At 43.0% G+C, this 11,422-nt stretch overlaps 3 protein-coding genes across 4 annotated transcripts; 2 read left to right on the top strand and 1 right to left on the bottom strand.

Annotated features, from left to right (window-relative positions):
* Window positions 1-1,683: 1,683 nt before the first annotated feature.
* RB195_013428 (uncharacterized protein) lies at window positions 1,684-4,725 on the top strand (the record flags this gene model as incomplete). Of its 2 annotated transcripts, none has more annotated exons than XM_064203232.1 (1): window positions 1,684-4,725. In XM_064203232.1, the coding sequence occupies one exon, from the start codon at window positions 1,684-1,686 to the stop codon at window positions 4,723-4,725; it is 3,042 nt and encodes a 1,013-aa protein (XP_064059112.1). The 2 variants fall into 2 exon arrangements, with proteins under 2 accessions (XP_064059112.1, XP_064059113.1); XM_064203231.1 differs by having other exon boundaries at window positions 1,885-4,725.
* An 86-nt stretch (window positions 4,726-4,811) lies between these two features.
* RB195_013427 (uncharacterized protein) lies at window positions 4,812-7,048 on the top strand (the record flags this gene model as incomplete). The annotated part of the gene is made up of 3 exons (XM_064203230.1): window positions 4,812-4,893; window positions 6,837-6,852; window positions 6,937-7,048. The coding sequence occupies 3 exons, from the start codon at window positions 4,812-4,814 to the stop codon at window positions 7,046-7,048; spliced, it is 210 nt and encodes a 69-aa protein (XP_064059111.1).
* Window positions 7,049-9,612: 2,564 nt separating this feature from the next.
* RB195_013426 (uncharacterized protein) lies at window positions 9,613-10,363 on the bottom strand (the record flags this gene model as incomplete). The annotated part of the gene is made up of 5 exons (XM_064203229.1): window positions 9,613-9,702; window positions 9,802-9,877; window positions 9,940-10,046; window positions 10,150-10,281; window positions 10,337-10,363. The coding sequence occupies 5 exons, from the start codon at window positions 10,361-10,363 to the stop codon at window positions 9,613-9,615; spliced, it is 432 nt and encodes a 143-aa protein (XP_064059110.1).
* Window positions 10,364-11,422: the final 1,059 nt, after the last annotated feature.

The following is an 11,422-nucleotide window of genomic DNA, read 5'->3' as shown; positions in this document are numbered from 1 at the left end:
TTAGCATTTGTACTTCTAGAAAAACAGGGATGGTCTATTTCTTCAGACAAGCATTTGGTAATTTTTATATTGTGCGTTAATCCTCAACCAAAAAAAACATGGGCGAATTTCATGGTCAAGGTTTGCATCCTCAAAGGACAAGAATGCGTCGCAGTAACATTTTGACGCCATTTTGGATGTGGTATATTTTTACAAATACATGAAAATCTAACATCATCTTCGCCTTATTTGACTTTGAAGTTCAGTACGGTAGAGGTTTACAAAACTTCTAGGCGACTCACAGTATCGGAAAGAAAGAAGACAATTGTGTTCTCATAGTATTGTTCAGAGCTTACTCTCCTACATATATTATCGTATTTGGGAGATTTCTGGAGACTTCCCGGAAGAGAAACAGCGAAGACAACCTGTAACCTTCCTTCTGCGAAAAAAAAACAGCAAGACATATGAAACGTCGACTTGCAAGAAAGAGTGCGTACTGCATCATCACTTACTGCCTTAGGTTTCTGGAAAAAATTAGATTAGACAAGAAATTATTTGGAAAAATGTCTCGAAGAGATGTATTCAAGAATGAATACTATTTAATTAATAATAATTAGTATGATTATTACTTTATTTTATATCTGAAACTGAAGATTTACTTGCACAATTTCAAATATGAATCTAAACCGTAGAACTATAGAAATGAGGTTTTTCGCAAAGGTGGTAGTTTCTAAGCCACCATTACTTCGTTTATAGCATTGGAACACATTTATATCATTTAGAAAAGTCTCATCTACGTCCTAACTGAGCTGAGACGATGTAGTTATGGAAGAACATATAATTATACCATTTACATTGGAAAATGGTTGTTATCCAGTGTTGAACGAATAGTTTAGCCTAATTTTACAGGTGATTTATAGGGGACCACATGAGAAAATTCGAACAGATGCATTGTTGAGATTTCTGCGGTTCGAATCAAATCTCCATTTTTCATTCTCTTTTTTTTCCTTTCACTGTATTTCTCTCTTTTGTCCATTATTTTGTCCATTTTTCTTTCACCACTCAGTTATATGTAAACTTCTGGTGATGACGATGTAAGATTCCCTTTGAAGCATTTACTGGTGCAATAATGATGTTCGAGCTTCTGTATCCGATGAAATAAAGACGATCCATTCTTGGCCTACTACGTAGCGGGGATAAAATAAGCATCTCTCTCTGATTACGAAACTGTTGTGCTTACGATTTCAACGTTTCTTCTCATTACTTTATGGAAACACAGTCTTTCACAATTCTCCACAAGTGACTTACCATTATCCTTGAGATAAGGAATAATATCAATAACAAAGGAGACTTCCATGAACAGGTAGATCCACGATACTTCTGAAAATTCGAACAAATTCCAGTCCATTATGATGAAATCGTCCACGGATCTCCCTCACTAGAGGGATCACAGCCGGTTAGTCGCGAGGCTACGTGGCGCGTCCCCAGGTGGCGGATAGGGGGCTAACCGCGGACCAAAAGCGACCTTGTGCTTGCCCAGAGACGCAGGTGGATTCAGGGGATGGACTCCCTGCTTCTGCTGTGCCAGGACTGACTCGTAAAATCATTGTATCCCGCACGTCGGTCCGGCCAAAAGCCTGCAATCAATTGACTGGGAGGTGCAAGGGAGGCGGTTTGGAGTCGCCTCCAACAAATAAGCTCCACATGTCCACTCTGGGAGAACGGAAGTTCTCCCAAAAACCCATGGGACTAGAGGCTTGCAACCTGCCCGTGGGTTTTAAATTTCATGCAAAAAACAGTAATAGAAAAGAGTCTCCTGACTCCGGTAGAAAGCCTGGTACGGTAGCGCCAGGTAGGACGGGGTTGCAGGAGTCATGTAGGCTACCGAAACGGAAAAGGACTAGGATGACGATCTGTACTTATAACGCACGCACGCTTGCATCGGAAGCGGCCATCGAAGATCTGATGGTGCAAGCCAAGAAGATCAAGTACGACGTCATCGGACTGACCGAGACGAGACGACGTCACTCTCTCAACGCTGTATTTGAAACTGGAGAAGAACTGTTCTTAGGAACATGCGACAGTAGAGGTGTTGGTGGAGTTGGCGTCCTCGTCAACACGAGTATGGCACAGAACATCGACTCTTTCGAACAACTCACGACCCGAATCGGACGTCTGCGGATGAGAAGATGTGGTCCCACACCGGCTTTGACTATCTTCGTCGCTTACGCTCCAACATCAAGCTACGAAGAAGAAGAAGTCGAAGCTTTCTATATGGACCTGGAGAAGTTCTACCGAGAAGATCATGCCTTTTACAAGGTCATAATTGGCGACTTCAACGCCAAAGTTGGCCCAAGAAGAACGCCGGAGGAACTTCACATCGGGACCCACGGCCTACAATGGAATGACCAGGGGGAGAGGCTTTCCGAGTTCATCATGACGACTAAGACCATCCATGGGAACTCGCAATTCCAGAAGCCCTCCTCTCTACGCTGGACGTGGGAGTCACCCGGTGGAGGGTACCGTAATGAAATAGGCCACATCATCGTCAATAAAAGGTTCTGCCTGACGGACGTCGGTGTTGTACCAAGGTTCTATACGGGATCGGACCATCGCCTCCTCCGAGGAAGATTTTCCTTCACAAGGAGAGCAGAGAAAGCCGCCAAGTTCAGCAAGAGAAATCCCAGAACTACCATCAACTGGGATCTCTTCGCTACGTTAGCCGGCTTTTGGGAAGATTCCGCAATGGACAACATCGACGAGGAATACGACCGGCTTGTCAAACACCTTCATGACTGCGCGAAGAAGGCTGAGAGTATTAAAACAACCAAGAGACGCCTGTCTCTTGAAACTCTTGAGCTGATACGCCAGCGTGGAGCAGCACGAGCCGCAGGGAACCAAGAGCTCACGTCCGAGCTCGCAAGGCTTTGCAGAGAGGCGATAAAGAAAGACCTTAAAGAGAGAAGAGCAGAAGTGCTGGCTGAAGCAGCAGAGGCGGGAAAAAGCATCCGCTATGCCCGCCGAGACTTCGCCAGTCGCAAGACAAGGATGACAGCTCTCCGGAACCCGAAGGGAACAACCATTGCATCGAGAAGGGGAATGGAGAAAATCATCTACGACTTCTACTCTGATCTCTTCGACAGCCGTGCCCACTTGCCTCCTCACCATCTGAGGGAAGATGGACATGTCATTCCAGCGGTTCTCCCGTCCGAAATACGACATGCTATCATGTCGGTGAGAAATCGTACAGCAGCCGGTCCCGACAGAATAAAACCAGAACACCTGAAGAACCTTCCGCCAGTACTCATCAACACCCTGGCGAGGATCTTCACACGTTACCTGTCGGAATGCAAGGTCCCTAAACAGTGGAAGACCAGCAAGACCGTGTTGCTGTATAAAAAGGGAGATCCACATGACATCGGCAACTATCGCCCAATCTGCTTACTGTCCGTCATCTACAAGCTCTTCACAAGAGTGATCCTTAATAGGATTGAAAAGGTCTTGGATGAAGGACAACCATGCGAGCAAGCAGGGTTTCGAAAAGGATTCAGCACGATCGACCATATTCACACTGTTTCGAGACTCATCGAGGTATCACGAGAGTACAAGATGCCGCTCTGTCTCACTTTCATCGACTTGAAGAAGGCCTTTGACTCAGTTGAGACGGAAGCGGTCGTGGAAGCCTTGGACAACCAAGGCGTTCCCACTCAGTACATAAAGGTGCTTCGAGAGTTGTACAGTAACTTCACGACCGGAATCTCGCCATTCTACAAGAATATCATCATTGACGTGAAGAGGGGGGTTCGACAGGGTGATACAATCTCACCCAAAATATTCACAGCCACCCTCGAGAACGCAATGCGAAAGTTGGAATGGGACGACATGGGAGTGAAGATCGATGGTCGGCAGCTACACCATTTGCGCTTTGCTGATGACATCGTACTGATAACACCTAGCATCAGCCAAGCGGAACGAATGCTGACCGAATTCGCCGAAACATGTGGATGCATCGGTCTTGAGCTGAATCTTCAAAAGACGATGTTCATGCGGAACGGATGGATCTCGGATGCCCCATTCACGCTCAACGGAACGAACATATCCGAATGCACCAGCTACGTCTATCTGGGTCGGGAATTGAACATGATGAACGACCTGGCCCCCGAGCTGGGCAGGAGGAGAAGAGCGGCTTGGGGAGCGTACAAGAGCATCGAGGACGTAGTGAAGAAGACCAAGAACACCCGGCTCCGTGCTCACCTCTTCAACACCACCGTACTTCCTGCTTTGACCTATGCCTCAGAAACCTGGGCACTTCGCAAGCAGGAAGAAAACGCGGTGAGCGTCATTGAACGCGCAATTGAGAGAGTGATGCTAGGAGTATCCCGTTTCAAGCAAGTGAGAGACGGGATTCGAAGTTCTCTCCTACGTCAGCGATCGAAGATCAGAGACGCCGCCGCGTTTGCCAAGGAAAGTAAAATAAGGTGGGCCGGACACGTGATGCGCTTTAACGACAACCGTTGGACCAGAGCCGTGAGCGACTGGATTCCCCGCGATATTAAGCGCAATACAGGAAGACCGCCGACCCGATGGTCAGATTTCTTCACGAAGTCCTTCAAAGAAAATTACGATGCTCTTCGTGTCCCACGCGAAAGGAGGAACCACTGGGCTACTCTGGCACGCGACCGGGACAAATGGAAGAATTACTGGCGCCCGCTCGACCGGTTCGAAGACCAACGGGAGTCAAGGTGATCAAGGTGATGATGAAATCGTGACAATTTAATAACAGTTATACTTCTCAGGAATTTAAGATACTCTTCTCCTATTATTATATCGGCATGGATAATCAGTCTGCACAAAATGTGAGAGAGAAGAGAGACTGTTTGGCTTGGCTTAGAAGGCCTATAGAGGACTATTTAGGTGACTTAAGTTCAACAGTTTGACATTGCTATGCAAATTCTGTTTTACCCGTGCTGAGCAAGGCTTTTGTATAGTTCCGGAAAGTAGTATAGGCTGATTGCGATGAGCTTCACGCAAATATAATCAACTATACAAATTGATTGGAATAAAGAAAAAATGTTGATATATAACAGTGGGCTTATTCTGTCACGTGTATGTATGTATGTGTGTGTGTATGTGTATGTGTATGTGTATGTGTGATAGCCACAAAATGGGGTGAGATGGGTCCCGTGGCATCGAAATGGTGAGCAATGACTTCGTGTGCATGTTGCAAAAGGTAAATGGGATATTTCATAGCCGTCGGCACTGGGCGCGTTGCTTTTCACCTTTACGACTCACTCGTGTATCTATATCCTTCTCCGTTCGCCTCAAGTTGGTAGCATGCCTTCCTCAGAAAGTGGAAACATGCATGCAAACGGCTGCTTAAATAGTAGCGAACATGTTTACATGATCTGACGTAGAACGTAATCTTTATCAGCAGGATAAAGTCTTTCACGTCATTCTGTGCTAAAGCATCATTCATTAATAACTTTTGGAGGGAAACAGGAGAACCCAAAATTCGTCTAATACTTTCAAATTGTGTCTACATTATACTGGTATCGACGGAGTGTTTGAAGCTGAAGTTTGAATATTCTCCAAATGTAGAACTGACGCGGTTAGGAAGAAAACTATGAAATCTTTTCCCTTTATTTATAATAAAAAAAGATGAAGAAATATTGTTAGAGATGCACAATTCTAATTACAATTTTAATTACACAGAAAAGGGCATAAATATTGATTTTCGTTTATCAATGAAGGGGAGCGAAGCGAACACCACAGAAAGTCTGAAGTCCGGCTTTAGCCGGAAGTTCATACTGGTTTTTTTTTAAAAACCCTTTTTTTTTATATTCCTTAAAAAAAAAAAAAAAAAAAAACTAAAAAAAAAAAAAAATATCTCAGAGCGAAAAAAGGCACTTGTCATCGACATTGGATAATAATTGTTTTTCTGTCTAACTATCGTTTTCAGAAAGTTTTTTGCAACTCTCCTGGCCCACTTGAAGATCTGCTTGGTACAGTTTCGATAGATCGACATCAAACAGAGTCCAAAACATTTATATGACCTATTGATGAACCAAGTTTCGGTAAATGTTTAGCAAAACATGTCAAGAAATGGAATCATAAAAGCCGAGTAGTGCAAATTTCTTACGCCCTAGCGTCTTTCGCTTAGTCATATTTTCGCCTCGTTTCGCTTAGTCATATTTGTTACGCATGAAAGTTTCTGTTCCGTTTCTAGAGCAACATTAAGAGGGATACCTTAGCGATACGCTTCTTTCTTGGTAAGTCATTTCCCTGCCTTTCTTTAACCACAGTTCATTCAGAGAGCTTCAGGTGATCTTCGCTGTTTCTCTTTTTTGAAACCTCCAGGAGGTTCGGTTGTCAAATGCTCTGATGAGAAATATGCGTTGAACGAAACCATGACGGACCAGAGTACAAAGGTTTCAAACCACTAATTCCCTCTGGGAACCTGGTAAGTTCCTAAGAACATTATCCAACAAGCTCCATTGAGATAGCAAGCTTCCACGGACTTGTCAGTCATTTCTGCAGTTTTTTTCGAAGCAGTGAGGATAATTTTTTCAGTTCCTTTTTGTATGATGATATAATGCAGCCTCATTTTTTAAGGCATACAGATGCGAACTCCGAGTAGCTGCATAATTGAGGGTCACTCCAGGGGGGGGGGTTTGGGGGGGTTTTTAAAGGGGGGGGAGGGAAGGAGGGGGGGGGTTTTTATTAAAAAAAAAAACCGGAAAAAAATTTTAAAAAAAAAGATTAAAAAGGGCCCGCCCCCCCCCGGGGCGCCCCCTTTTTTATAAAAAAAAAAAAAAAAAAAACCCTTAATCTCGGATAATCCCTACAACGATTTTCAGTTCACGGAATCTACCGGTGCGTATCCCTTCATCACCGAGGTGTGATGAGCTTGCGACCTTAAATTTCGTGGGTTTTGATTATTCGCATCTTGAATTTTAGTGAAGCAAGAGACGTTGACACCAACGCTACTGTAATCGAAGCTGTTCACAAACTCTGTAAGATTTCCATTCGTGATGTGAGCAGAAATTGCGTTCTCAAATCTCTTGCCTAACACTATGTACGGTTTTCACTTTTCTCATGCGTTTTTAACAAAGGTTACATTTTCATTTTTGGTTGTTTCGGCAGAGGCCATCAAGAAAAGCAGTCGGATGCAACCACGTCATCCAGTGAGATCACCCCGAATATATTTCCCTCTTCGAAAATAATGAGCGATCATAGCATTAGGTGACAGATAAAGATTTCATCTAAACGAGATGAGTGAAATAACATGTGATAGCAAACATTCACAAGCTGAATATTGATATCTGGAAATTTTGTTGATTTTAGTTTACCTAAAATCTGTTCAGTGTTGGTAAAACAAAAAACAGATGCAGGTGGAACGATTTTTTCGCCATTGCAATTTAATTTGAGCTCCAGTTGAGATGTTGACTAGGTCTACGATTCAGGTAATCTTTCAACTCTCTGCCGCCTCTTCGAAGCGACTTTTTCTGCAAACCTAAAGGTCGCAGGTCGCGACAAGGTTCCAGGAGTGCTCCTCCATTGCGCACGCTATTTGCTCCGCCCACTTCTGCCTCTATGAGAACCGCAGTTCCTCGTTTCGAAATCGTTTGTCAATCCCATCGTCGTACTTAGCGCCCATTAAAGAGAGGATGTGAACGGTCAAAAGTGAAACAAGCGCAGTTCTTGATTAGTACCAGCAGCACAAAGGGAGGAGACGGAGCTGCTGCGAGCTGGAGGTAACAGGGGTCCCTGAGATTCAAAAGCAGCGTGGAGCATACGCTTTTCTGCTCAGGCTTTGCCCCTACTTCCATTCCTTGTACCTACCATCCCCGTTGTGAGTTGCTTCAGGTTCCTGTCCAGTTTAATTTTAGTGGTTTAGTATGCGCATAGGGCGAGCTATGGAGTGGTACATACACATTGTGCACTGCATGAAGATGGCTAAAGGCTATTATTGTGCGGGTGAGTTGTGATGCTCACGATAATATGGGATATGGGATATAATATGGGATTTTATACCCAAGAAAGAAGACAGTGTTTCAGTGGTAATGTTTATCAAATAGATGCAAAGAAGTTAAGGGCATAGAAAAGATTGCCGGCCTGTTCCGGCTAGTACAAAAGCAACATTCTCATTCAAGAGCGCCGCCTCCTTGCCATATGGTCGGCAAGAAGGGGACAGTATTGCAACGAACATTACAATCTATCAATTGTCGTATTCCGAGATCGGAACAATTATAACATTCAGCCTGTAAGGAGCCATTATCGGCTAAGATCGCATGAGCTGTAAAGTTCAGCCTACTACAGTGGTAGCTTAGGGCTTTCAAATGTACTGCTTTCGTATTGCAATACATGCACCATTATATGCCGAAGCAATCTTCGATAGCTGCTGATTCCTTGTGCAGAAGCAATGCTATACCCGCACTCAACAACAGCGTTCTTATGGCTGCGTCGTTGCCTGTATCAGTGTCTGCCAAGAACCTACATATCAATAAGTCGGATCTGGGAAACATGCACTCTTTTTACACTCCAACTTCCCTGTGTTGTAAAAATTGCCGGTTTTTCTCAAATTCTGACCGTCCCATCAATGCGATGGGAACTTTAGTTACGAAAAGTTAGCGTTAGGGGTGTAGAGGTCACGAGCACACTCACCCCCCCCCCCCCTTAACGGTCCTGGAAAGCGGCTTGAAAAGCGACCTTCGCGACACAATCTTCCTACAAATCGGTCAGTAAAGCCACATTAGCGAGCGCAAGCATACGCGCCGCCAGCACCCGGACAATACGACGACGCTAGTGTGCTGCTGACGCTGTCTCTCATGCCTCTCTCGTAAGTTTGTGGTATATTACCTTTAAATGTAATTTCGGCGGATTTTAAAATGAAACAAGCCCGAAACATTAGCTTCGTACAATTTTAATAGAGCCCTTGAGCTGGCCAAGCTTTTCTCCGATAAGATGGCACCAGATCTGTCTGACAGCATAAAAATAGAGACACAAAACATGTTGTCAAATTAACATTTTCATGGAACTATCAAAACGTTACAAAAAACAGTTTCTATTCAAACAATATTTCCGCTCCATAGTTTCTTGTGAGTAGAGTACCCATGTAAGATTCCAAGTAGTTAGAGCATTTTCCCTTTTTAGACCGTGAAATAAGACATCTATTTTTTTTAGAGTAGAAGAAGTGAGAATTACATCTGTTGCGTTTCTGCATATGCCAAGACATGAAAAAATCTGCTAGAAAAATGATTTCTTTGATATTTTTCAAGTTACTGTATTTCCTTCTAGGGAAGGATAAATTAGTTACAGTCGAGAATCCTTTCTTCACGTTGGATTTGCTTTTTCAATAATGGATCTTACCCTTTCAACTTCTCATCGGAGATGATATTCCAAATACGAACAATATAGTAAAATATTCCGAATACGGTCTTTTCTTCTGTATCTATGCTGGCAATAAGCGATTAGCTACTTGCGTGAGTACGTAAGAAAAACCACTACCAGATCAATCCACTAACTGAATAATGTCATCAATTTCGACTTCAAAAGATTGTTAAATGAAGGTTTATGAAGCTGTGAAAGACGACAATCTCCATTTAGGAAAGAAGCTTTATTCATTGCCCAAGATTACGCCTTGTCGTCGAAGAGGCAACAGAATTTGTGGTATCCCCACTGGAGCAGGTAGCTGCATCCGGCAGCTTTTCTTGAAGAGCTCAGCTGAAACAAAGATTATCAAGAATGTAGCGAGTGTCATGGAATTATAAGGGAAAAGTTGAGAGTTAGAAAATGTCAGAGAAATATCTGAAAATATCTTACTCCAGAAATGTACTGATTCCAGAATTTGAGGGCAGCTTCGTCCAGGCTAGAAGGGGTGTCACCGTCCTTCGCCTCACTAGAATTTAAAATGCAAATGATCAAAATCAACAAAATTGAAGAATAACGAGAGCTCAGTACACTTCAAAGAAGATGGGGTACGTATTGGTTTTTTGCGTGAACTCGAAGTCCTTGTAGGGATCCTCCAGGATCAATCCGGCGGCTATTTCGAATTCGCATTTGTATTCCTTAAAAAATAAGGCGGCATTGTATCGCCGTACAGACCGTACCAGGAAGGTCACACTCACTACTTCAAATGGACCTAACGGGACAGTGATTCCGGAAACTCACCAGCTGCCCAGATTTCATCATAGGCTTGAGACCCTTGTACAACTCTTCTCTCATGGTGCTGTTGAGCCCGTACTTATCCTCAGGGCAATTGGCCTGCTGGAGGCTTCCAGAAAGAGAAACAGCGAAGACGAACTGCAACGTTCTTTTTAATTCTATGAATAGCTAAGTGTAGGAAAAAGTTTCTTACAAGGAACAGAGCGTATTGTTGAGACATCTTTGGGTGGCTGAAAAAAATGGGATTAACACATTAAGCAGAAAGTAGGACAAGGCTGCATGTGCACTTATTTTTTCAAGAAGTGGTCGTTTTGAAATAAAAATTGTGAAGAATTCACAAAGCTTTAATTCTTAGCACTTTGAGTAAAACACTTATTCAAATTAAGATCTTTTAAAGGTTATCTGAGAAACATCGGCTATTATTCGATGTTATATTGTGTCTGATTTGCTTCGCAGACGATTTATAGCAAATGGAGGAGCATACGTCACAATTTGAACAGATGTAATACTGAATTTTCTGCAATTCGGTGCAAACATCGGAAAGTGGTTCTTTCTGATCTCAGTCGTATGTCGTAAGCTTGCTATTCTGATGCCTAAATTTTATATCGATGCAATTTACAATGTAATAAATATAATAATAGTGCATCTGATGATGATGGTTGATAATAATATTAAAAGTGAACAATCCTAACATGCTATCGCTTCATTTTTAAACTGGACTTAGAAAGCATGAAAAAGAGGATTTTTGCCACTGTAGGCAGAACTCTTTTTTTTTTTCTTCACCGTCTCTTTGACAACGGCAAGTGGTTACATCCTGAACGATTCTTCTTTCTTTCTTGAGGTTACTTCTTTCTGTCTCGTTTTGTGTGCAAAATCTCGCTCCATGGAGGCAAACGAACTCATAGCTACCTTTTTATTTTTATCTTTCTTTCCGATTCCCTTGGATTTTCCGGTTACCTGATTCCTGGTTAATGCAGGATAAAATTGCAAGATAGAATATAAAAACACGAGTGAATAGACATGACATCAACAAGTAGATGGGAGGCAGATTCACTTGAGAGATTGGAAATCAGCCAATTCACAGTAAAACACGCCACTTTTCTGAGAGCTGCCATCATGGGAAAGAAAGTGGAATGATCAGGTGAAAGGAAGTCCTCCAAGAAAAAAATCCTTTGGATGCCACTGCTAAAAGAAAGTGTCTTCACAAGCTCTCTCTCTCTCTCGGATCTTCTATTAACTGAAGTCTAATTCCAACAATGTGCCTGCATTGTCAAACTAT

The sequence above is a fragment of the Necator americanus genome, chromosome V (genome assembly GCF_031761385.1).
Source record: "Necator americanus strain Aroian chromosome V, whole genome shotgun sequence".
NCBI lineage: Eukaryota > Metazoa > Nematoda > Chromadorea > Rhabditida > Ancylostomatidae > Necator > Necator americanus.
Note: the sequence above shows the minus strand (reverse complement) of the source record. Positions and strands in the feature narration are given on the sequence as shown.